Genomic DNA, 26,921 nt, shown 5'->3' on the forward strand with positions numbered 1-26,921 from the left:
ACAGAATCATAAAAAAAATTCTGTAAACAGAAGAAAACACCCAACATTAAGTCTACATTTTGTCACTACTCTAGTAAAGTATAATTTAGATTTTTCTAAATAGTTTTCACTGAAACAAATTGATTGACATAGTTATATTGTCACATTCACAAATATAGATACAGATATAAGTTCAGATGAATGCAAATATCATAAGCAACCCATTGTGAAGACAAAAGCCAGCTGAAGAAGCAAATATTGATAAGTTCTGAACAGTGATCATCCTGCTCTTCTCTGAGAATGTATGACACATCTTACAAAAAAATTTAAAACTTGATAATTTGTTTGTAACAATAAATTTTCTGATCTGTTTTTGAAAGGCCTCATAAGATCACAGACTAACACAACCTGATTTCATTAAGTTCCTGTCAGGAACTCTACTGAAAATGAAAATATTCAGAGTCCTGATTAGGTGTGATGGTCTGCTGAACAGTGTCTTCAGAATCACCAAACCATGGTTATTTTAATTAGGGATGCCGGTCTCCACCACAGGGATCCTTCTGTCTCATAATGCAATAGCTGCTTTCAAGTTAGTTTTTATGTCTATGATATGTACAGAAAAAGCTAAACCTGTTAAACATGGGGTATTATAAAAAAAAAATATTTCTTTAAAGGATTTACAACATCAAACCATTACCATCAGAGGAATATCATACTGACTGGACTGATGACGTCCCAGTTACCAGAAATGGCACAAGTGCTTAAACAGTGCAGAGGTCAGATGTCACTTTATCATCCACCGCAGGAATCAGAAATAATTGCTATGCAAATTTTTTTTCCAGAGTTGAGTAAAATTAGCCTGTGGAATAAAAGTTTACAGAGCTTACAAACTAGATGTAGGCTTAGCTGTAAGCAGAAATCTTCAGGAAATCACAGATGAAGTTGTATGAACTCTGTTTCCAGTGATCCGACTGTAAATCATGTTGGAAATTAGCGATTAATAAAACTGTCTGTAAGTGGTAAAACCAAAGTTGTGTCATGAAAAATTATGCTGAAATTTGATTAAAAACAAATTTACTCACGTTCGATGCGTCTGAAATGTCTGTTGATGCTGCCTAACCAGCAGCAGCTCATTTGCATAATTGTGATGAAGCCATAAAACATTACATTCCTTAATGAGGTCAAAACAGGCCTCATTCACTGATCAGGTGAAATCTCAATATTTGAGAAAGATTTTGTGCATTAAATGTAAGGAACAAGTTTTGCATATCACACAGAATGCTTGTTTCAGGAAGCATAATAGTGGACCTTTAAAGCCAATCAAGGAAACTCTCGCTGAACAGCTTATAGCAAGAGTGTCAGACTCATTAAGATCATCAATGTCCTCTTGGTGTGGCAGAATGTATTGATAAAACCCATTAACAAACTGGTAAAATATGAATAAATAGCTATGTCTGCTTCAGTAAGTACTTTTTAAAGTTAAATAATATTGAACATCTTTTCACATTGATGTAATTTAGCAGTACACAGATAAAACCTGATTTAACTTGACTGATTAAACAATATTTAAGCACAGAACTGTTATCTTGTCCTGGTGGGCTGGATTTGGCCCCTGTGGTTTAGAGAATAAACCATCATACCATTTGGTGGTATTAATGTCCCAGTTTGTTGCTTTGCCCCCTCTCTCTCCTCTTTGTCACTGGCAGCACACATGTGCAGTAGTGCCTGTAATAATTATGGGATGAATTTCTATGAGGATATGTTGAGTTTTTGCCCTCAAGTTCACAAATTCACCTCTTGTTTTTGTTCAAAGCAGCTGGCTGTCTTCAACTACTGGACATTGGTGCAGTGTACAACTGAAAAAGGTGCTTGCAGTGTTTTCCCAGTTTAATAACAAATATCATCTGTAAAAGTTACATGCAGACAATGTTCTCCTGTACAGTTTTTAGAAGAAACATTCTACATAAACTCTACTGTGAATCAGTTAACAATGCAACAACTTTGAAGTTAAAACGCCTTGCCTGCAAACGTTCCATTTCTCCAAGGATCACTTGGGAAAGAACAAAGCCTCTGACTTGAAAGAAGAAGGCTAACATGGGACCTGAGTGCACAAAGTCTAGTCAGTGGTGCTGAATCAGCCCCTCGCTCCTGCCAGGCCTCCTCCAAAAAGTGCAATTACAAAAAGAATTAGGAGAAGGAAAGAAGAGGTTTTAAAGTGATAATCTCAACCAGGACTGGTGGCTTCAGGAGGTTTCAGAAATTATGTGTGTGATAACAACAGGAAAGAGAAATAAAAAGATTCATTTTTATGAAACCACTGAGAGGACACGCCCCAATAATGAACGCCATCAGTGAGCTTGGATTTAAAAGTAAAGTCTGACGCAAATTTCTCACTAATCTAGATTTTAATCCACTTTGCATAATTTAAACACTAGCTTACTACCAACAACAACAAAAAATAAATTAAAACTTAATTTAGTAGTTCTGTCAGTAGAACTACTAAGCCTAAGAAGACTTGTGCAAGCCTCGTCCCCATCGTCCTCCTGCTACTGCACTGCAAACACTATTTTAACCTGTGAACTCTGGAACGTTTTCATTCAGTTCCAGTATCTTTGCTGTGGTTCTCTGGGCGGTAGCAAAAGCTGTGATTCTATGAAAATTAACTTCATACAAGAAATTAAGAAAAAGAAACCAAATAAGAAGCAAAACAGAAAATAAAAGAAGCAATTTCTGAAAACGTCTGGTTTATCAATAAAACAAACCAAAAAAAAAAAAAGACTACAGGAAATATGACTATTTCAACAGTCACTGACAGCAGCAGGACTGTGTGTTGCCTTGGTTTCCACATTTATCTTCCACCTGCTGCAACTCTTTATTCCAAATTTTTCTTCAGTTGTGTTTGACCCAGTACAAAGATTTATCAGACTTCGCAGATTAGAACCTGAACTGCATTGCTCAGGTCCGACTGTGTTCCAGACACTCAGGTCACAAAATTTGCAACCATGAAAACTCAGTGCAGGTACACCAATTAAATGCTGCCTTAATATGTAGAAAGAGTAAAGTAATGCTTCAGGGAGAAGGGAAAGGAAAGAAGGAAAACAAACAGATACAGAATGGAAACAACAGTTAAGTCTCTTGTGATTCTCTGTTCGTTAGCTTAATCCAGTTTTGCTAAAATTATCCGAAATTTCTCATTGAACAATTTCCATTATGTGCTCGTATGTGCTACACATACAAGGCTCCCTGATAAAAAAAAATACTAATGAGAAGAGGAAGGAAAAAGGAGGGCACAGTAAGATATGTACCTTCATTTTAGAGTCAGAGGAGGTTTTAATTTGTAAACACACGCAGCACACCAGCAACCACATTTTAATTGATACACATAAATAATTCCTTGTGTATATTTGCACTTGAAGCACATTTCTGTTTATTTGACAACTGGAAATAGTCATTATCAAGATCTGTGCTGATGTTGAAGATTTTATTTATTAATATAACCGCCTGCTTAATATGCTCTGATCCACTCCTAATTAATGAGGTCAAACTGGAGCCACATGTACACACAGTATTCTCTTGCTTTCATTTTCTCTCCAGTCAAATGAAAATTTCACACTTACAATGGAGTTATGAAGAAAAGCACTTTTCATTCTCCTTTAAATAAAGACAATCAGACAGACTACAGTGTCATGAGGACAAGCCATAGAGTTTCTAACTGTGCAGACTCCTTAATTTGTTGCTTAAAGATGTTTGAAGGAGGTCAACATGATCTTCGTCTAATGATGCAAACCACATTAAAGCTGCTCCTGTTTGCATTTAATGAGAAATTCATTAGCAAAGACATAATGAAAGGCGGAGATGTAAATACAGATGGTCCATATTTCCGTTGTACTAAAACAAAAACATGCACTAATTTAAATAAAGAGATACTTACTGGAAAGCTGTTCAAACTCTGGGTGGTCTGGACTGGTGTTGGCGGCCAGGTCTTGAAGGAGATGCTTATACCTGAGTAACAAACAAAACCAGTTGAACTAACTGAAGAAATGGAAAAATGCAGAGTCAGCCAGAGTCAACAGCTGTTGGTATGTATTGAACTGTAGACTTTGGAAGATCTTTTCTGCCATTTGACCCAAAGCTGTCAAGCTACGGTTGTTTATTTGATGTGAACTGTCAAATAATAGTGTACATTTTGCAATTAAAAAAATTGAGATATTGATGCCATAATTACAAGACTCAGAGCGCACATAATCCCAGTTACACTTTCCCTCCAGATGGTCGCGCATTGTTAGCTCCTTGAAGATTGTTGCTCTGCAAAAAACATGCAGACAATCTGATCCCTAATAAGTCTATACGCATATTTCAAAGACATAAACCTGTATGGCAAATGGATTGCAATTGTATAGGGCTTTGTCCAGAGATCCCCAAAGAGTTTCACACTACATTCAAACTAGATGATTTTCATTTTTTTAAGTAAATAAAAATCTAAAACGTTAATCAATGAAAATATGAAAAGTGAAATACATGTGGATGTTCTCCTTTGTAAAGGTAAAGGAAATTTTATTTATATAGCACATTTTCAGCAACAAGGCAATACAAAGTGCTTTACAGGAATTAAAAGGAAATACAAACAAAATAACAAACCAAAGGAAAGAGCAAAAGAAGAAAAAGCTAATAATGTTGATCCAAAGTAAATAAACTAGATATTCCTATTCAGGGTTGGTAAATAAGTATAAGTAAGTATCCTCTGGTCTAATTCCAAGATTTGTGTGTTGGTCTAACACACAAATCTCAATAAATTGCACTGAAGTTAGTGATAGTAAGAGAACAAAATAACAAGTCCATGGTGTTACTTTTGCAAAACACTGTATTGGTGAATAATCACTATACAAAAACTTGATACTTTTTCATAGGATAACATGACCTACAGGAACATTGACAGTTCTCATTGATTTTCACCATGTCTGTCTCCACCTCTCAGCCCACCCCTCCCTGAGTCTAGTCTTAACTTGTTTTACAGACACAGTGGTGCCACTGGAAGAGGCCATTATAGACAAAACCAGGCTGTTTGACTCTGGTCTGTTTGGTGGCATTAAATGTTCCAGCGTAATGTGACAGAGGTTGCTAAGACCAATGGTTCCCAAATTTTTTAGCCCACGACTCCAAATGTAATGGTGCAAGCTTCTCACACAGGGAGGGGAAAGTGGCTTACATTATCTACCTCTCTTTCTCTCTCATGCAGTAATGCCTAATAAGCATAAGCCTCAGTAAAAACCACTAAATAAAAGAACTTAGAAGCCTCATGGGTCGCAGTATCATCCTAAAAAAAATCCTAAAGCTAAATATATATATATATATATATATATATATATTTCTGACAATGAAACAGTCATAGGAGGTGTTTATTTTTTTAAATCAGGGAAAGTTTTTATATGATTTCTGCCTCAACTTAGATTATTTATGTTGCAGTCAGACGGCCAGATGAGGCATAATAAGGGTTTGACCCACCTATTAAATTAAAGGGGCAATATTATGTATTCTCAAGGCAAAAAGTGCCATTTTATAGTACAACCAAGTACAGCGTTTCCCCTACCATTATCCAAAGCACAGACTGAGTGCAGACCCTTGACTTGGATTGTCTATTAGAATTTCTACTGTTCCTTCAGCGAACAAAAGGAGAAGTTGTGAATGATGACAATGATTTTCTGCTCTGTTTTAGAATTATAGGCTAACTGTAGTTTTAGTGATGGCAGAGGAGGAAGTGAACCAAGCCGTTCAGTCCGTTTTGGTCACACTTCCAAATATTGGATTAACATCAACAGCTAACTGGTTCGGATCGGCTTTTCTCTCTTCACAGTGCAAGATGGTTGTTTACAGCGCAGGCAACTTCTGGTTCGCTTCATAGCATTGAACTACTGCATTACATATGTCACATATGTTTGCAACTGGGTAAAATTTAAAACTTTAACATAGGCCATGCCTCCAGGAAGTAATCGTTTCTCAACAGCCAAGTGTCCGGACCCTCTGGATGAAGCAAAGTGTAGAACAAGAGGCTGGTTTTACCAGGCTAGAACCTGGTAAATATCTTTATGAATATTACAGGAGAATGGGCAGAACAGTTTGAGAAAAAAGGAAGACAACCTTTATTTTACCCAGCAGAATTTCATCTATGAACACACAATGAGTTGAATCTTGAAGAAGATGTGTATGTGAACCGTGGCGGCAACTTTCAATCTCACTACCGATTGCTTGGTCAGAATTTGCAGTGAACATAACAGCATCCTGCCATGTCACAAAGTTAAAATAATAATAAAAATTGCTGAACACCAAATAGATCCCCAAATTCAATTTCCAATTCCAACATGATGAGAAACAAAAGAACCAGAATCTTAATTTAAACAGAAAGGTGAAGTCTTACTGACGAATTCGCTGAACTGGCATTTGAAGCATGTCCTCCAGCTTCTGGTTGTTGAACTGTGGTCGAGCTTCTTGTAGTTTCTTAAAACGTCTGAAGGCTTTATTTTTCTTCAGCTGGATCTGGGAAAAAAAACCCATTATATTAAGTGAGGTCATTTTCAAGGTCATACACAGGACAATGCAAATACTTTGGGACATTTTTATTGAAAGCTTTCTGAAGTTCTTGATTGTTTTTATTTTTTCATGTTACTCCAGGACAACTCCCTTGGTTTTGGAAGTGGTTTGGTATCTGGTTGTTTAACTGCAGTACATTGATTGCTAAAGCAGAAAGATGTGGAAAATAACACCTGCTGCATTCTAGATGCACAAAGAAACTTTATAACAGATCCTTTCTCCCAGCAGCTGGGAGAGTGAGCTGTTTCATTTCTCATAAATGAAACAGTAAATAGAAGTGAATAAAAATATATACATGCACATTTTGTACATTTATTAAAAAATGATCCAACTCAGCTGCATAACAAATGCAGAGTCTCTACCCCAAGCACTTTGTTGGCATTATAGATGTTGTCCACATAGGTGTTGTAGTGGTGCAAATGTGAAGAGAACTTTTCCAGGCCTTTCCCAATGTAGCCATTCTCCAAATGGACCAGTAATGATCTGTAAAATACAAAGTAGCCAAAAATAAAACTTTGAATCATTTCAATTTGGCCGTTGCAAAACAACCAAAACTTTTTATTAATACAGCTTTGAACTTCATATATAATAGTTTCTGCATATCTTTTTTTAAACATCAGTTACATTTTTAAATCATTTTTTGGCACTCCTGGGCTTTATTGGACTGTAATCCCACAGGACGGGTCAGAGAGGAGGTGGGGCCCTTAATTGCATTTTTAACCCAACATTTTACTGTGTCTATGTGCTTTGATTTTCTAATGTCACTATTATTCACCATATATATATGTTAGAGATTTTTTTAGTATTATCATTTTATTTTCTTACTCTAGTTCACATTAAGTCTATAGATCTTTGTGATTTTCTGTTTAAAGTGTTCTCTTCTTTAAATGACCTGGAGGTCACTACTGTCCAACTTTACGAGAAATAGATAACACTGAGTTTCTCAGACTTTAAACCCTTTTGCAAGAACACCTCCTAATTTAGTAAACACCTGTGAGCAGTCGTATTTTGTTTTCTTGACAGTATTGACCGAGATTTGAACCGGGCTCAGACCTTTGATCAGATATCACATCTGGACCTGGGTTGTTAGATGTTTGGGTTAGAAGCTTTACGACCTCTGTTGTTTTTCCTGACTGCCCCCTTGCCTGTCCTTCTTTGACAATAAAAACAGGAGCCGTTGTAAGGGCAGCCCAGAACGCTCTGTGGAACTGATCGGAGGAGAAGTTTGATAGAGCCTTCCCTTTTGCAAAAGCTCCACGTAAAATTCATATACGTTGTCTGTGGTTCTTTCTTTTATTTAGGTTCGAAAGGAAAATACCTATCAATATATATTAAAACTATGAAAACAATAAGTTTACACATGCTTAATAAAAGTTAAATCAGACCAAAATCTGACCTAACAGGTCAGTTAGGTCTGGCTGACCTGTTTTAGGTCAGTTAGACCTAAAACAAATTCATTTCTGTTCACTTCAATGTGTTCACATAATGTTCTTTCCTCAAGATGCCTATTTATGAATCTATTTTATGAAGTGCACCAGTTCCTCCTGTAGCAAAACAGCGACACAACATGATGCTGCCACCACCATACTTCAGTTAGGATGATGTTCCAGGCAACAAACATCCCCATGTTTCCTCCAAATGGTCATTATGGTCAGACAGTTCCACTTCAGTCCCATCAGATCAGAGGACATGTCTCCAAAAATTAAGCTCTTTGTCCCTGGGGACATTTGCAAACTGCAGTCTGGCTTTTTGCTATTTCTTTTGGAGTAATGGATTCTTCCTCTGAGTTCCTTTCAGTCCAGTTTGGTGCAGGACAGTTTCACTGTGGGTAATGATTCTTACCAGCTTCAGCAGCTTCTTCCCAAGGTCTTTGGTTTGTGTTCTGAGTCCATCTGCACACTGCAGATCCCCTATGGGGTCGAACCAGAAAGCAGGGTGTTCTAGATGTACCTTGCTCCAAATAACTGTTTATCTTATTGTTTAAAGAAATGGTAATTATTCTGTAAGTTATGATTTTGAAGACATTAATAAATAAATCTTTAACATATTCTCTCATCATTTTGATATGCTACCAAATAGAAATAATTTTGGCAATTCTAACTAAGCCAAAACAAGAGACGTTTGGTCTGATTTAACTTCAGACATGTTGATGTTTTGTTTTTGTTCTGTGTATGTAAACTTCTGGGTACAACTGTTAATTCTTTTATACAATCAGCATTGGAACAAAGAGAGAAAGAGAACAGTACAAATTTATGATAATTATTTTCTATGTGTTGACTACTTTGAATAAAAGTTCAAATTTCAACTTTTATAGTTTAACTTATTACCCTATAAAGTAGATGTGGAAAATACAGTATTAGGTTAGTTTGTGCTGTTTGAATGTGGTAAAGTGCCTCAAGGCAACATGTTGTATTATATAAATAAACTGAACTGAATTGGTGTGTGTCGCTTTCATTTTAAAGATATTACATTGAGGTCAAACTTCAACCAGGTCACCCACAATAAAAAACTTCATCTGTTGCGTTATACTTGGCTGCTATAAGTTTTTGTCTGTGTGGTTTCTATTTTAAACAGAAAAATTTATAGCTCAAAATGTCAACAATTTATGACAGAATGTGGTCACATTTCAAACCCCAATGAAACTGCATTGAACTTTATGTTAAGGTGCAATATTGCCCGAGAGATAAAGGCAACATCACGTCTGTATCAGTTTCTCCTGCCTGACCACACATGGTTTTTAAAGTCAAGAGGTAGAGCTTCTCTAAACACATAGCTTAGCAGGCAAGGTTCAAGGGTGAGACTTTTCCTGTAAGTCAATGTTCGGGGTGAACAGAGCCACTTTGTAGAGAAAACACACCTGCTGAACTCACCAAAACAACAGCATGAAGGAGATGAGAACACAGTCGCTAAGCCTGTAAGGCTCTCTAACAGACTCAACTGGCAGAGGGCTTTGGCACGTGTGAACGAGCTCATTATCTAAACTTCGAACACGCACACACCCTCATCAAATGATGCTACCAGAGACTTCTAACCACATGTCTTGTGCACACACACTTTACCACTGAAGTTGATTTAAATCGATTTTAATGAAGGTGCATGCTTAGGTACACTCTACATAATCAAGCGATGCAGAAGCAGCTAGGAGGGTTCTAACAAGGGCTGGAAAACTTCAGATTCCGATTTTTATTAAACTCTCAGTCGGATAGGTTCTTATAATAAATATGAAACTAAGGATTATACACTTTATATATCAATACATCAATGTAAATTCTGGCCTTACAAAACAAGTTTAGTGAATACAACATGTCAGAACAGCTAAGTCTTTAATCAAACAAAGAGTAGTGTTAAATCTTTCTAGCAGTAAACCACTGTCTCCCCTAAGACCACTTCCTACAGGATAGACTGTCACTATGTTTCAAGCACTGATTCAGTAATGGGCACATAATGAAGATGTATGGGAACTGTGGAGCCATTCATCCAATAAATCAGAGTGTGTAATTTATACTTCAGTCTTCATTGTAGCACGCTAAACAAGAAAGCTTTGCCATCTGCAGGGACTCAAACCTTCATCTAGACCAACTTAAACTCCTTATTAAGGGTGTCCAAGGCATCTGAACCAACAATTCCACAGCTTGCCTTGCTGAAGAGTGCAATTGTGAACACAAATTGCTTGCATTTTTATTTCAAATCAAGCACCAACTGTACTTTTTCAGATGACTTACCTTGTTTTAGCCAGCTGTAGCTTTGAAGCCTTCCCCCCTGAAGGGCTCATGTTGGGGAAGCTTCAGCCTGAGCAGGACAATAAGAGCCTATCACCTGTTTTCCCAACTTGTCAAAGAAAGAAAGCTCCAGAAAAACTTGGAGAGCAAACGTCTCTCTCACATTGGATACAAATCATAAAAAAGGCAAGATAATTGCCAGCAGAGCTGAGTTCAATGACCTAAGAAAATGACTAAAATCAGTTTGGTGAGTTTATTTAAGAAGCAGCAGCTAAGATTTCCATCCAGCTTAGCTCAATCCATCCATCCGTCCATGATTTATGTAAAACCAGGTTGTGGGGGCAACAGAGCCAGGAGGGTACCCCAGACGTTCTTCCACCCTAAAAAGAATCCTTCTACTCATTCTCAGGAATCTCAAGAAGGCGTTGGAGGAACTCAACACCCCGTCACTAGGTTCAGTCAGTGAGGATTAGAATGTAGACGGACTGGTAAATTGAGAGTATTGCTTTTTTCCCTAGCCCTTTCTTCACTACAACAGACCGAAGCAGCAGCACCCTCTAATGACAGAACCCCAGTCCATCTGTCCATCTCGTGTTCCATCCTACTCGTAAACCAGACCCTTGGCTCGTGCTTGAGCCAGAGACTGATCCCTAACTAGCAACAGTTTCCAAGGAAGACAAACTGTTTTGCAATGTTCAGAAATTTACCATTTCAAGTCAGAGTTTTATTTTATAAACGATATAAATGAAAAGATTTGTATTGTTTTTAAACCCAGATTTCTCGTAATGACAGGGCACTCAGTTAGCACCCATGTGTCTGTTTGATTTCCAGTTTGAAAAATGATGACATGTCCCAAATCCGATTTCCTTCATTTTGGGAAATTGGTGATCAGCTGATACTTACATGTGAAGCCAATCTCATCCACTGATGTTTTCTACCTCAGCAAAGGTCTAAAAATCAACCACTGTCCTCTTTTGCTCTGCATGAGAGAGGTCTGACTGTTAGCCCCGCCCACCAAGTCATGTCTGCACTCTTGCAGTTAACAATAGTCACCCACAGTTGCCAACTCTGCGACTTTCTTGCTATATTTAGCAACATTTCAGACAAAAAAAATAAATATTGGAAACAGCATGTCAGACTTGTTAAAGATTTTTGATCTGCCAGATAACTGCAATCGGTGAACCCGGCCTAGGCAGAAGTCAATGTAGGGTTAAAAAAATGCAAGGAAAAACAAATAACTGTACATTATTAATATTACCTGGATAAATCATAAGTGACATTTTATAGGTATATAATAAGAGAATGCCTCAAGATTGCAACACAGTAATAATGACAAACGACTAATTTTCATCAATTAACCAAGTCATGCACCAGTGATCAGCTCTTCAAAAATACTCAGGTACTCAAAAAATACTTACTGATTCATTGAAAAAATGGATTTGATGGAACTGAAGATTCCTTCTCGAACATCCTCCTTTAAGGTTCCTTTGGCTTTCAAGATTTCCACAAAAAACTGTGCAAAGGACAAGAAGATGGTTAAAACTCTGGAGCTGGACCAAGGTGGTGAGCTATAATATGAAAGCATTAAAAATCCAAATATCCATTAGCCAGAGCTTTGTGGGCTGTGTAGCTCACACAAAACCAGCACTGTTGAGCTGCCAAAATGACAAAACAACATCTGTTGGGATCTCAATCCATTTAAGCTGAAAATAGGATGAAGAAAATGAAATTTACCTCTAGTGAAGAGGTGGAGACCTAGTAGTTGCATTGAATTTAGACTATAGATGCACATACTAATTCTGCACTCTCCACAGGAAGGTAAGGTGTTGTTAATACTATTTGTAAAAACTCAGTTAGGCTTTGTTGTAGAGCTGTTATGTAAGGTTCCCTTCATCACTGCAGGAGGCAGAGGATGGATGCTGAATAGACCAGACACACTTTTACCTCTGCTGGGTCATTTTAATTTTCAGTTCAGGTTCACTATTAAATACATCAAAATTCAAGACGAAAGAAAGACGAAAAATATATGGTAGAGTTAAACAATAGTGTAATATTAATTCTGAGATATCTTAAATGAGAAAACAAAAAAATACAGTACATACATAAATAAATAATTTTTTGTTTTTGTGACCAAATGGGCTGGCACAATGCAGTATAAAGATGCCTATCTCTAAATGGTGCTGGTTTGACAGACTCAAAGTTCAAACTTTGTCTGAACACCCCAGCTGAGTTTCTATGCTGGTAAGATCCATATGAGTTAATTGAGGAAAGCATTTTTTTTGTTTTGTTTTGAATTTTACTTAAACTATTTTTTGTCTATTCTTGGAATTGCATAAAATGGTCATTCATATTCTTATGTTAAATGTGTTTTCATCATCAGCTGTAAGCAGAAAATAATCACAAATAACTGAAATAAAGGCTTAAAGGTTAAAAACCTTAATCTGTGTGAAATCAATCTGTCTTATTTACTGATTGAGTTACTGAGATACAACATTAATATTCTAATTTATTGAATACCATTATTCTAACAAAATGATTGCATTGCAAAACAGTACTGCTATTGGTGTGACAACATATTGATATTTTATTGAACACATTGATGGACACATTATTACCCTAAATATCTCCAAAGTTTTTAAATAGTATCTCCCAATGAATATAAAAAATAAGAAAATAGCAGTCTTTGGAGATTTTGTGCTCCACAGCAGTTCATTAAAAAGATTTTAAGCTGAAGGAATGATGTATAGAAAAATTTTATAATTTTGAAAAAATACCCAAAATGAGCTGTCATATTTAAATACAAAAGCTATCATCAATTCTTCCTATTCCATCACTGACTTCTAACAAAGAAGCATAGAAGTCAATCTAGTGAAAAAAGAAATCCGACCATGCAATCGCCAAAACATGGGTTTGTGTTACCAAAATGGTAACACAAACCCATTTTTTACCAAATTTCAAATTCGCAACAAGCCAATAAAGACGGGCCTAAAACCTCAAACCTCCCTTACTGAGAGCGATAATAAAAACATACTGTGGTAACAAGCTCCAGCTGTTGGCAGTAGTGCTGTTCTGTCTGCACCAACTCTTTAGCAGCTCGGCTGCGTTTCCTCTCCCAGCGGTCCCTCTGCTCCTGGATGCTGCTGCACCCAGAGAGACCGGGTGGATGAGGGGAGAAGCTCATGGTTACCGTAGTGAGGAGGAGACTGCAGGGAAACACAAGGACCAACACAAGGGTTATATTGAAACAATATGTAATATAATCGACCTATTAGATTGATTACAGGCCAAGAAATTCTTGAAATTTTACTTTTATTTTAAAGAAATGTATTTAAATAACCAGTACTACCATTAGAAATTATAGAAGAAGATAGGGAAGACTGCTGACTTTACAGTTGTCTCAAATCCGGTTGCTTAGTCACAGTCAGAACCTGAGTCAGAACCTTCCAGTTATTTTTCTCCTAAGCTCACATATCATGGTTCTGATGTTTTCTGTGACATGGTGCTGGCTCTTGAAGCTGTGAGTCTCTACTGAACTGTTAAAAGAGCTTTCCTTCACGATCACTTATCCATACCTGATACTTATCAAGTATGGATAAGTGTCACTTTTTAACTGAATTGCTCAAATAAATTAACATTTCAGTCATGACGACGTCCATATTTATTTAGACATGCTCTTAAAGAGTGACGACTGATGCTCCATGTTGAAGGATAGATGCATGACATTTTTCTTGACCTCCAAAGGTTTTCACATAATGTTAAATGGCATCAAATTAATCTAAAATTTAGAATCTCCAATTAACCCCAAGTAACTACAAATTATATATGTTTTACAAATCATACATTTAGATTTTTTTTTTGCTTGTTTTACTTTGTCTGAAGTAGATGCTGTCCATCACAGCTGAGCTGTGCCTTGCAATGAAAATGGCTGAAAATGAAAACGGGAAACTTGTGGTGTATTAAACACTTATTTTCCCTGTTGTATAAATTATTTTAAAGCTTCTAAAGATTTAATAGTTTGTCTTAAGATTCAATTTCTTAGAAAATTGCATAATGTTAGAACTGAGGTTGCTAAATGTGTTATCTGACAAATGTATAGAGAACATCCTGACCAGGTCAGTTCATGGAGCTCTGCTGTTACATTTCATAAAGCAGAATAATAATTTTACCAAATGACAGAATAAAGCCTTAAGAGGGGAGGCAGTCAGGGCCCCGCCTGAAAGCTTCTCTGATCCGGCATTCCTGCTTCTGACAGACTCATGACCCCATATCCTGAAACTATTGGCAGTGTGGAAATTATTGTGCAACCACAACGTATTTACACATCATCCAAAACTTGCATATACTGAAACAACACGAAAGCGGCTCCTTCTACTACAGACGTCTGTCTGTAGTAGAAGGAGCCGCTTTCAGGTTTACATGATGACAGTTTTACATGTTTTACTGTAACAATGCTTTAAATCAGGGGTGTCCAAACTTTTTGCAAAGAGGGCCAGATTTGATAAAGTGAAGATGCCCGGGGGCCAATAGTTTGTTCGGACATTTTTTAACTACAAACGTTTCATGCAAATACACACTGTTATAAAACAATTTTCATTGTCACAATTATCTTTATTTTTCAAATGACAAAATAACCAAATATAAGCCACTCAGGCAAATGAGAACAACTCTAAAAACACAAATTCTGCCTTTCTTTCATATCTGGAGTCAGATAACATTGAACAAACTGTATGAAATACCTTAAATTTGCATGAGTTTAAAAATATCTTTGCCTCAAGAACATTTTAAACAGGAGTTATAAGTAATGCAAAGTTGTCTGTTATTACTAAATCTTAAAACAACTGAATTTTGCTCTTGTCATTTACAATATCTTTCAGAAAGTAATAGTTTGTCACATCTACAGGTTCATAACATCAACAGTAATAACCAAATCTTACTCAAGAGTTTAATAAAAATAAGTGCCATAAATCCAAGTGCATAAATGTTCTTTTGGCTTTTCACTGCTGATAGTGACAGACGTTGCCGTTCAAAATACTCAGTTTCATGTCCTCAACTCTCAGTGCCACACTGTTACTGCCAGGCAAACATTTTTCTCAAATTCTTGCTTCTTCTCAGGGCAAAATGTTCTCCACCATTTTCATAACACAGTTTTGATAAATGTATCTTCAGTAAAAGGTTTGCCATGTTTAGCTATTAACATTAACATCGTAGCTTGCTTTGGTGGTATTTTCTTTTGACTCAGGCCCAAAGAAATCGCTGTTGTGATGCCAGTGCAGCTTGGAGCTGCTTCACTTTTTCAGCACGGTCACTTCCTGTTAGCTTGTTGTATGTGTTAGCATGTTTAGTCTGGTAGTGTCTCTTTACGTTGAAATCCTTAAACAAGGCAACCGTCTCATTACAAATTAGACAAGCACAATTGCCTTGATTTTCAGTGAAGAAGTATTGTAATTCCCATCTCTCTTGAAAGCGGCGGCCCTCACTGTAAACTCGTTTTCTTTGCAGTGGCCATGGCAGAAATGAGTGGAGAGCGGTTCGCTGCACGGAGGCAGAGACTGATAGTATTAAAGTGGTGCTGCCACCATTTGGTGAAAGGAGGAATTACAGTTTCAAGTTTTATGATTTGTTTATTCTGTTTCACAGTGCAGGCGAGCCATAAATAATACATTATAAGACTGAAGCTGCGGGCCGTATGAAATCTGACCGCGGGCCGTGATTGGCCCCCGGGCCGGACTTTGGACATGCCTGCTTTAAATACTTCTAAACTTTTAGACAAATAATGAACACAAATGAGGGAGCTTTCTGTGGAGGTATAAGAAAATTGAAACAGACACAGAAACTTTCCGATTTGCTTATTCAACGGCGCTCTCAAAGTAACAAGTGGAAACTATGCACCTTATTTTTAAACGAGAACGAAGCTTACCTTCAGCTGGTCTCCTGCTTTAATCAAGGCGCCCTTTTTTAACTTTTAACTTGTTTCCGGGTAGCCGCTGTGGGACGCCCGCTGATTGGCTGAACGCGGAGACTCAGCCTGTTGGGCAGAGGAGGGAACTGAACCACTCAGCTTCCCGTCCGCATTCCGAAACACAGCGTCACTGGGTGCGCACCATTTACCACCAAGCGAAGGAAAGAATCGGTGCAAAAGGGAGGCGCGATTTGCAATCATTGATTGGATTTCATAACCTGGGTGGCGATGGATGGAGCCCTCTGTGACCGAATAACTGAGTTTCTTTTAGATCACACAGTAAGAGGAATAAAACTAGATTGGTTGAGCCCAAAAAACATCTTCATTTCAGAGGTAATCTCCTCCCACGCTGCCTCCTCATCACTCCCTCCAAGGAGATGTGCCGGCTACCGTAAAAGAACATACCCACTGGTAATCAACGAGGTCGGAGTACTTCCAAACCCAGACAGTTGAACAACTTCATTATAATTAGGAAGAAATATTCATAATTAAAAGAAGAAATGGAAATATCCTTTAATATCCCACACTGGGGATATTCGGGAAAGGTGAATGCTGAGTGGTAGTGTAACATAATAAAGTTCATCCATCTTAATTAGGACATGAAGAGATTATGAGATTAAGTAAAAGTAAGTGAGTGCATATAAATTATAAATTTAAAAAATGTTGTATTAATTCCAATGGGAAATTAATGCAATTAGGTAGGTAATGATTATTTTAGTAACTGACATTTAATTGATTAATCGTTTGAAATATTTGGCAATAACAGAATTCCTTTAGTGAACATGTGAAAGGAGCTTCTACTGCTAAAAAACTCAACCTGTGAAAAGCTCAGTGCTTTCTGATTGATTGAACACCAATACCAGTGACGTGTGGTCACTGATCAATACAGTATAGTATCTGTTCATTCATTTTTGGATTAACCCATTAAAAGTCTTTAATATGAGGAATTTTTCATTTTTATTTTTTACAGAATTTGAACCGTAATTATTCCTCTTGAGGAGTTTTGGGTAGAACACATTTACAAATAATCATTTACAAAAATTATTATTATTTTTTAAAATTCAACATATATGTATTTTTTATACTTACTGCTATGAGTTTGTTGTTCTTTCAGGAAAATGTCTTATTTGAATTCAATCTCCTGTTAACAATTAATCAATTTCTAAATTAATTGACAGTAATTTTAATAATTGACTCACCACAATCAGATTAATTGTTCATTATCTAATGTTTATCATTGAGAGAGTGGTGGTGCCGGTGCCTGTCTCCATAAGTCATCAGGTCAGAGGCGGGGTCACCCTGGACAGGTCACCAGCCCATCACAGGGCAGTACAGACACACACAGGAAAAACAACCTGTCCACACATCTAATGGACTGTGAGAGGAAGGAAGTACCAGAGAATCCACTGACAGGGAGAACATGGAAACTCCAAAACTGGATTTGATCCCAGGACCTTCTTGCTGCAAGAAGGTCCTGCAAGGTACCTTGCTGCAAGGTACCTCAAAGTGCTACCCACTGCACCACTGTGCCGCCTAAAGGCTTTTGTAGCTTCTTGCAGCTCATATTATCCAAGCTCTCCAGTGGTGGTCAGTATTACAGTAGATCTGAAAACCCTTTGACTGAAAATACTCAGATGCTGTAATTACATAAATTGTGGCTAATCACAGCTAAATAATGCTTACAATAATAAGTAACAATTGTATTTTCATGGGGCCAGGTTGGTTGGTTGTTTGGTTGGGATACCTGTAATTAAATACACAGAGTCACCATTTGCATACTACTTTGTGACTTTATTCAGATCATGTTTGATACTGTGTGACAGTGCTCTTAAACATTAAGTCTAACAAAAGAAAAAAATCTACAGAGGTGAGCAAATACTTTAACACTGTGCTGCAGATGACAGCTCTTCCTCCTGAGCCAGAGCTACTTTGTGATTCTGTAAAAAAAATAATTATTTTTTTCAACAGTTGCCTCTACACACTGCAGATAATTAGAAGAACCTTTGATGAACGAGGTAAAACTCCAGAAATTGCTGAACACGTGAAATACATTTTAAATGAGAAAATGATTAAAATGCATGATGGTGGCATCTCTTTATTGTTTTCAATGCGATTGTTTTTCCAATAAATTTGGTATTATAATAATTGGACCCAAAAGACACTGGTGCACATTAGGACTCCTTTGCCTCAAGCAATGCAAACATGAGGCAATAGACAAAGGGTCTACTTTGTACCCAAAGAAGGGTGGAAAAAAGTGGTGGAGGCGTCAATAAGCTACACAAGTGAAGTGAGTCTCTCATGGGTTTGGAGCCCTTCAGTGTTTTATTCATACAAACCATTGCCAGAGGAGTCATAATTGACCTCTGCACTTTGTTGAGAAAAACAATTCACTAGATGAAAGAATCAGATTCTTTTTAAATCAACTCTTGAGTCCATCTATCCCTACTGCACTGGTATTGGATTGCAAATCATGAATTATTCAAGACATAAGCAGGGAAGCAGCCTTAGCTTGAAAATGTTCTATGTATCAAGGTTGCAAGAGTAAAAAGTATCACATGGGTTTGTCAGAAAGGGGAAAAAAACAACTGACAATTGAAGGTACCTCAAAATAAGAGAGTACAAGAATCTGGGGTGGGAAGGAATAAAACAGCAGATTTCTGCAGGAAGTTGGCATTTGACCAAAATATGTTCTCTAAAGAGTTGACTGTTGATTGGAATCTTTCAATCTTGTTGTGGAAAAGGGGGCAAAGGCCTCATTTATATTCTAGATCATGTTCACTTACTTTGGAGAAATCAACAATGTTTTCTGTAAACTACTTATTATTGTAGCAGATGCTGCTAGAATGCCGACACACGTGGACAAAATATTTGTTACCCCTCTGTTATGAGCAAAAACCCACCATGGTCATTGAAATTACATGAAACTTTCAAAAATATAAATATTATTATAGCTATATTGATAAAAATCTAAGTAAATGAAAATTTACTGAAAATTAAATGATGAAAATCAAACATAATTGTTGAAAGGTGGTTCAACGTGATCATGAAAAAAAAAACTAACTAACAAAACAGGCATGAACAAAAATGATGGTAGCTCTTGAAAAGATTGAGAATAATTGAGCTGGTTTCAAACCAACGTCAAGCAGATGTTTGGGTACCCGCTGGCTGCCAAACGCTGGCTCCGCCCCCATGCGGATGTAGAGCAAACCTCCAACAAACAGTGTTATAATAGAAAGGCCGCATTATGAGTAGTGGAGTAGTGAAACTCAGTGTGTTGCAAGAGACATTTTGTGAGTCATTTTTGCTGTATCAGCCAACAGTAAGGCTGAAACAGGCAACAGGCAACTTTTCCATCGTTTCGGCTCCAGACCAAAACAATGATGAGTCGTGTCAGCTCTATAATGTAATTTGCAGAAAACAACAGAGAAATCAATGTTAAAGACCAAGTCTTTCACCAGCCAGGGGAAGGATGAGGAGGAGCACAAAGTCTAGATGTGAATATGAAATCCGACAGACATGTTTTGCACTTGCAAAAGTGGGACTTAATGTAATGACTTAAATAATATGAGCTTGTGAAAGTCTTGCCTTCAGGAAAGTGCTTAAAACTAAACAATAGCAAATGTGCTTACATGTAAATGCATGTGACTACAGCAGTTACTGCAGTATGTGTTTTCATACTACCATAGAGCCACCAATGGAATCTACTCACAAAATCAAGCTTAACTACCTTCATTATTGATCTTTGATTTGAGTATCAATCTTACAGTGTCAATTTGACAAAAAATGGGATGTTTACTACCAGTTACCTCATACAGAGGTTGGAGTTGATCACAGTTTCATTCAACTGGACATGAAATCAGCTGCAGGCCTTTGATTCATTGCTTGCATTTTTATAAACTCTGTTTTGGACATGGAATAAATTGCATTCCACCATCTAAGCCAGTGTTTCTCAACCATTTTTGGGCCAGTGACCCCTATCCATTATCCAGGTCCCTTACCACCCCCCACCAAAGACATTATAGGCAACTTTGATATTCCGTTGTCCTTCCATGGAAGCGGGTAGCATCCAGATGGACAATAAAACACTTTTTAATATAAGTTTGACATGATCACAGCACTGCCAAAACATATGTACAAAAGTCCTCAATAAAACATGAAATATTTGAAAATCAGACACCACACAAGTGAATCACAGCGACGTCATCAGCCAGTGTGACGCTGAACTGATGCGGTGAAGCTATCAGTAGCAGGAGAACGGCGCTGCCCCAAGAAGCTTACAAACACTGAAGAGAATAAGAGCTACCATCGATATGGTTGCAGCCAAGCATGTTTTAATGTTACACAATACAGTTTTAGCAAGTTGCTCAAAGTCTAAAATGGTATTGTTGTGCATTTAAGAAGTAAACTTTCCCTTCGAGCAAATGCCCCCCATAGGAATCCCAGTGCCCCCCTTTTGTAACAATTTCCACCGTCCTCTGAACGCCTCCCAGGGGGCGGTACTGCCCCCGTTGAGAAACGCTACTCTAAACGCTCTGGGTAATGGCTGTCGGAATATCAAGTTCTCCACTGACAACATTTGACCTTGAGTTCTATTATATTGCTCTCTATGACCACAGCTTGTCTGCAATGACAAACCCTGGCAATGTTGTCGGAGGTTCAGTTCCTCCAGTACAGGGGCTTTGGGACGAATTGTGACCGTTGACTGGTCAAGTGCTGACAAAACCCACTGGAATGACTGACAGGTGGCATCATGTGAGTTGCCAGTTATGTTACTATGCCAACCTATGCTCCAGACTAAAGCAATGACACACCATATTTGACAACCAGATATTTGACAATTTACGCACAAGTAGATTTCATTAGTGGTACCTGGCTTCTACTATTTCCTCTTACATCCTGTGAAAGCAGAGAAAATTAAAGTATAGGATCTCCTAATTTCAAGCTAAAACTTTAAAAAGTTTTATAACTTTTTACACCTTTGCTAAAACTATTGCTATTTCATGACAGTATGGCATAGGGACAGATAATCTGTGAAAAAATATAGCTGCTCTGCCTTTCTCCCAGTGCCAACAATAGAAATACACAGCTCAATTAGAAACAACCAACCAGAGTAAGGAGGAGGGTCTTATAACTGTCAACCACCTCATATACACAAGTACACCTCGCTGCTCACACACTATCCCGTTAGCTCTGCTACGCTACAGTTTGTCCTCATCAGCAGAAGCTGCCATGAATGCTAGGGTTGTTACCATAGCCACTGATGATGGCAGATTAATGGTTTTCCTGGAACGATAAGTTGTTTTTCTGACTGTTAGCACATTTAGCAGTACATATGCTAAGACCCGCCTCCTGGCTCTGATTGGTTGTTTTTGAGCGGGGGCGGTGCATTACTTCAGACAGTAATAGCAGCTCGTGGCTTTTTTAAAATAAAAGTTCCAGTTTTTTAGCTTTATTAAACAATAACTAAAGGTGTGTAGAACAGCAGGATGGTGTACTTTCCTTTTGCAATGATTATATCTGTATTTATGCAGCCCTTCATTCTCCTGGTCCTGAACATTTCCTTGTTGATATGACACCTTAAACAGAATCGCTTATTGTCCAGAGGGATGCTGCATGGGCCTTGCCTTTGGCCCTGGCTTGGGGCAAAATCGGAAGCTGATTCCACAGTGAATTATCATTCATCTTGCTTTGCAGAGAATGTGAATATGAGTCCCACTTTGATGAAAACAGCAGTTGCAGATTAAGTAGACCTGTAATCAATACTTGGTGGACATTCCTTTTACTGCCCTCATCAATTAAATCATGCAAAACACTGATAATTATCTGACACTCAAAAGGATCATTTGTCTGAGAGCTGATTTGAAATGTCATGCACGAGTGTTTATTGTATTTGACTGGACTCAATACTGTTATAAATATGAATGTTTTCTCTTGTATTGAGGTCATAATTACACTATGTTAAACCATGCTAGTCAGTGATGTCTGGATAGGAACCTACACTGAGGGCTCTCCAAATATTGCAGAGAGTTTAATAACAATCGCATTTTCATTTTCATGGCATTGTGACTTAACCATCTATCATGACGTACTGGGAGTTTGAGTAGACAGAGCATACACACAAAAACGGAGAAGCACAGACTCAGAAGTACTTTCCATATTAAAGAAAAGTTTGTAATTAATCTCAGGCTTCATCTAGGAGAGAGACACAGCTGACACAGAGACACAGATGAGCTCTGAGTCAATTGCAATAATAGCTCAGACAATGGCTGTCTAGAAGAGAGACCGGGTAGAACACTGAAAGACAGGCCAGGTGTCCAGGTGGCCAGGTTAAAGGTGTGCAAGAACAGTCAAGATCTAGATTTCCAAAAAGAAACCTGGTGGTGCTTTCAGGTAAAACTATTTCTAGACTTAGGAAGCTAATCACGTTCCTGTCTTTAATTTCAGTTAGAGTGTAAATAAAGTCAGATTTAGCTTTGTTTGTTCTTGACAAAACTGAGAAAAAAAACAGATAATATAAAGTTCAGAGATAAAATAACAGAAAATAAAGAAAACTTGGAGACAAGTAGAATGTAGCAGAGTATTCAATTTGTGATCCAGCAATCTAAGCCTAAAGCAGCATTACTACAACGATCATAAATATATGGTCCTTTAAAAAAAAAGGAAAACCTTAAAGCTAGTGTCATGCTTCTATAGACTCCTGACCCAGTCTATAAAAACATGATACTACATGCATTACATGCACAAAAACTCTCAGGAGGCAAGTGAAGATTTAAAAGATTTATTTGACAGAAGGTCAAATATGGTTGGTTGCCGATCCAGGGTGGTGGAGACCCAGAGACTGAGAAGACAGAGAGGTGAGTACAGGAACAATCAATGAAATGAAGAACCGTGCTTACTGGGTGAAATAGAGAAGGACGCCAGAGAGGAGTGAGTGCAATGTGGTGACTGATCTGACAGTTCCATGATACTTGGAGCTGGATGACGAAGGAAGAGCAGGAGGTGTGGAACTGAGGAGAAACTATAGGCCATGCAGACTGGAGCAGGTGGAAGCAGACAGCAACAAAGGGGGCACAGGTAGATGCTTGCAGGAGAATGATGGTGATGAGGAGCGTAGAGGTTGCTCGGTGTGAGAGAGACCCAGAGGTATATTGCTGACTTGAAGACTGAATGAGGAAATCCACGTAAGTCCATCTAGTCTAGAGAGTAGACAGGGTGTCTGCCTCATGGACTGAAGCTGGGAGCTGGTTCCACAGGAGAGGAGCTTCAACTAAAGGATTTGCCTCCCGATCTACTGCCAGAACCAGCAGTAAAGTGCCTCGGTATTAATATCTGGAACAATTCATGTCATGATGAGCTCTAACACCCAAACCTGACTGGCACTCATGAAACAGATCACTACTTTACGAATGCTCACAAATTTGATTAGCAACTTTTTCTCAAAAAATAAAGAAAAGAGGGACTGCATCAAAGCCTGTAACTGATTAAGACATCCTGTCAAGAACATTTCTTTGTTTAGTAAAGGTGTAGTTACAGGATGCTTACAGGCATGTGGTACATGTCCATTTACTGAGAAAAGGTTAATCACATCTGAGCTCAAGGTGGTATGCAAAGGATAAACTTCTTTTGGTCATTTTTGGCTGGGATGGAGTCTAGTATACAGGTACATACTGTAGTTTAGATGAAGTTATTAATAATATTTTCTTGACTCAGAAACTCTAAACACTAAAACAACAGAAAGGGAAGCTGGATTAAAGGTGTGCAAGAACAATCAAAGTCTAGATTTCTAAAAACAAACCTGGTGGTGCTTTCAGGTAAAATATTTCTAGACTTAGGAAGCTAATCACTTCCCTGTCTTTAATTTCAGTTAGAGTGTAAATAAAGTCAGATTTAGCTTTGTTCTTGAAAAGCTTTATATCTCCGTAAATAGTGGCGTGTTGGACAATGTAGTTCTGTTGTATTCATACAGCTCATTTTTGCTTTAACCACCATCGTAGTGCTTCAGATGACCAGCCCAGTCTCTGGTGAATGTAACTGTGTGAAATCTTCAGAGACAACTCTTCGTGATCTGCCACCAGTAGACTGTTTACTGATCTAACATTTGGGAAGGCATATATTCAGTATATACTGTATGTATATATGTACATTCATCTTGAACATATAAGTACATATAAGTACATATAAGTACATATATATATATATATATAGGAAAGCCGTTGTGGTAGATGTAGCAATACCAAGCGACTGCAACATCAGGACAAAGGAGCACGAGAAACTAGAGAAATACCAGGGCCTCAGGGAGGAACTGGAGAGGGCCTGGAAGGTGAAGACCACAGTGGTGCCTGTGGTCATCGGGGCCCTCGGGGCAGTCACCCCCAAACTGGACCAATGGCTACAACAGATCCCAGGAACAACATCAGACATCTCAGTCCAGAAATGTGCAGTCCTTGGCACAGCCAAGATACTGCGCAGAGCCCTCAAGCTCCCAGGCCTCAGGTAGAGGACCCGAGCTCAGAGGATAAGAACCACCCACGGCGGGTGAGAAGGGAATTTTTTTTATATATATATATATTGTATATATATATATATATATATATACTGCTCAAAAAAATAAAGGGAACACTTAAACAACACAATATAACTCCAAGTACATCAAACATCTGTGAAATCAAACTGTCCACTTAGGAAGCAACACTGATTGACAATCAATTTCACCTGCTGTTGTGCAAATGGAACTTTGTACAGAACAAAGTATTCAATGAGAATATTTCTTTCATTCAGATCTAGGATGTGTTATTTGAATGTTCCCTTTATTTTTTTGAGCAGTGTATAAAAAAAAAATTCCCTTCTCACCCACCGCGGGTGGTTCTTATCCTCTGAGCTCGGGTCCTCTACCTGAGGCCTGGGAGCTTGAGGGTTCTGCGCAGTATCTTGGCTGTGCCAAGGACTGCACATTTCTGGACTGAGATGTCTGATGTTGTTCCTGGGATCTGTTGTAGCCATTGGTCCAGTTTGGGGGTGACTGCCCCGAGGGCCCCGATGACCACAGGCACCACTGTGGTCTTCACCTTCCAGGCCCTCTCCAGTTCCTCCCTGAGGCCCTGGTATTTCTCTAGTTTCTCGTGCTCCTTTTTCCTGATGTTGCAGTCGCTTGGTATTGCTACATCTACCACAACGGCTTTCCTCTGTTGTTTATCCACTACGACAATGTCTGGTTGGTTCGCCATTACCATTTTGTCTGTCTGGATCTGGAAGTCCCACAGGATCTTAGCTCTGGCGTTCTCCGCCACCTTTGGGGGTGTTTCCCACTTTGATCTCGGGGTTTCCAGTCCATATTCTGCACAGATGTTTCTGTACACTATGCCTGCAACTTGGTTATGTCGTTCCATGTACGCTTTCCCTGCCAGTATCTGGCACCCTGCTGTTATGTGCTGGACTGTCTCAGGGGCCTCCTTGCACAACCTACACCTTGGGTCTTGTCTGGTGTGGTAGATCTGGGCCTCTATTGCTCTGGTGTTTAGGGCCTGTTCCTGGGCGGCCAGGATGAGGGCCTCTGTGCTGTCCTTGAGTCCAGCTTTTTCCAGCCATTGGTAGGATTTACTGATATCAGCCACTTGGGTTATTTGCTGGTGGTACATCCCATGTAGGGGCTTGTCCTCCCATGATGGTATCTCTGGCACCTCAACCTCCGTTCCCTGTTGACTGAGATATTCACTGAGCACATTGTCTGTTGAGGCTTTGTCCCTGATGTATTTATGGATCTTAGTTGTTTCATCCTGGACTGTGGTTCTCACACTCACTAGTCCTCTGCCTCCTTCCTTGCGGCTCGTGTACAGTCTCAGGGTGCTGGATTTGGGATGGAACCCTCCATGCATTGTTAGTAGTTTTCTAGTCTTAATATCCGTGGCTTTTATCTCCTCCTTTGGCCAGCTAATTATTCCAGCAGGGTATCTGATTACTGGCAGGGCATAGCTGTTTATCGCACGGATTTTGTTCTTGCCATTGAGCTGGCTTCTCAGGACTTGCCTTATTCATTGGAGGTATTTAGCTGTGGCTCCTTTCCTTGTGACCTCATCGAGGTTGCCATTTGCTTGTGGTATACCTACGTACTTGTAACTGTCCTCTATGTCTGCTATTGTTCCTTCTGGGAGTGAGACCCCTTCTGTGCGGATGACCTTCCCCCTCTTTGTGATCAGCCGACCACACTTCTCTAGTCCGAATGACATCCCAATGTCCGTGCTGTAGATCCTGGTGGTGTGGATCAGTGAGTCGATGTCTCGCTCACTCTTGGCATACAGCTTGATGTCATCCATGTAGAGAAGGTGACTGATGTTGGCCCCATTTTTGAGTCGGTATCCGTAGCCAGTCTTGTTGATAATTTGGCTGAGGGGGTTCAGGCCTATGCAGAACAGTAGCGGGGACAGAGCATCTCCTTGGTATATGCCACATTTGATGGACACTTGTGCAAGTGGTTTGCAGTTGGCTTCAAGGGTGGTTTTCCACATTCTCATCAAGTTTGCAATGAAGGCTCTCAGAGTCCTGTTGATGTTATACATCTCTAAGCATTCAATGATCCAAGTATGCGGCATTGAATCATAGGCTTTCTTGTAATCAATCCAAGCCATGCACAGGTTGGTGTGTCGGGTTTTGCAGTCTCGGGCAACTGTGAGGAGTTGGTGTTT

At 38.7% G+C, this 26,921-nt stretch overlaps 1 protein-coding gene across 1 annotated transcript in view; it reads right to left on the reverse strand.

The window, feature by feature from the left end:
- The window catches only part of arhgef39 (Rho guanine nucleotide exchange factor (GEF) 39), a 29,066-nt gene extending 12,737 nt beyond the window's left edge, over window positions 1-16,329 (reverse strand). The window contains exons 1-6 of the mRNA XM_028044427.1: window positions 16,201-16,329; window positions 13,315-13,486; window positions 11,702-11,796; window positions 6,927-7,047; window positions 6,392-6,510; window positions 3,911-3,981 (exon numbers count right to left, since the gene is read on the reverse strand). Of these exons, the coding sequence (XP_027900228.1) occupies window positions 3,911-3,981; window positions 6,392-6,510; window positions 6,927-7,047; window positions 11,702-11,796; window positions 13,315-13,464 (556 nt within the window). The 5' untranslated portion in view covers window positions 13,465-13,486; window positions 16,201-16,329. The remainder of the gene's footprint in view (window positions 1-3,910; window positions 3,982-6,391; window positions 6,511-6,926; window positions 7,048-11,701; window positions 11,797-13,314; window positions 13,487-16,200) is intronic.
- Window positions 16,330-26,921: the final 10,592 nt, after the last annotated feature.

Source organism: Xiphophorus couchianus, chromosome 17 (genome assembly GCF_001444195.1).
Source record: "Xiphophorus couchianus chromosome 17, X_couchianus-1.0, whole genome shotgun sequence".
NCBI classification, from domain to species: Eukaryota; Metazoa; Chordata; class Actinopteri; order Cyprinodontiformes; family Poeciliidae; genus Xiphophorus; species Xiphophorus couchianus.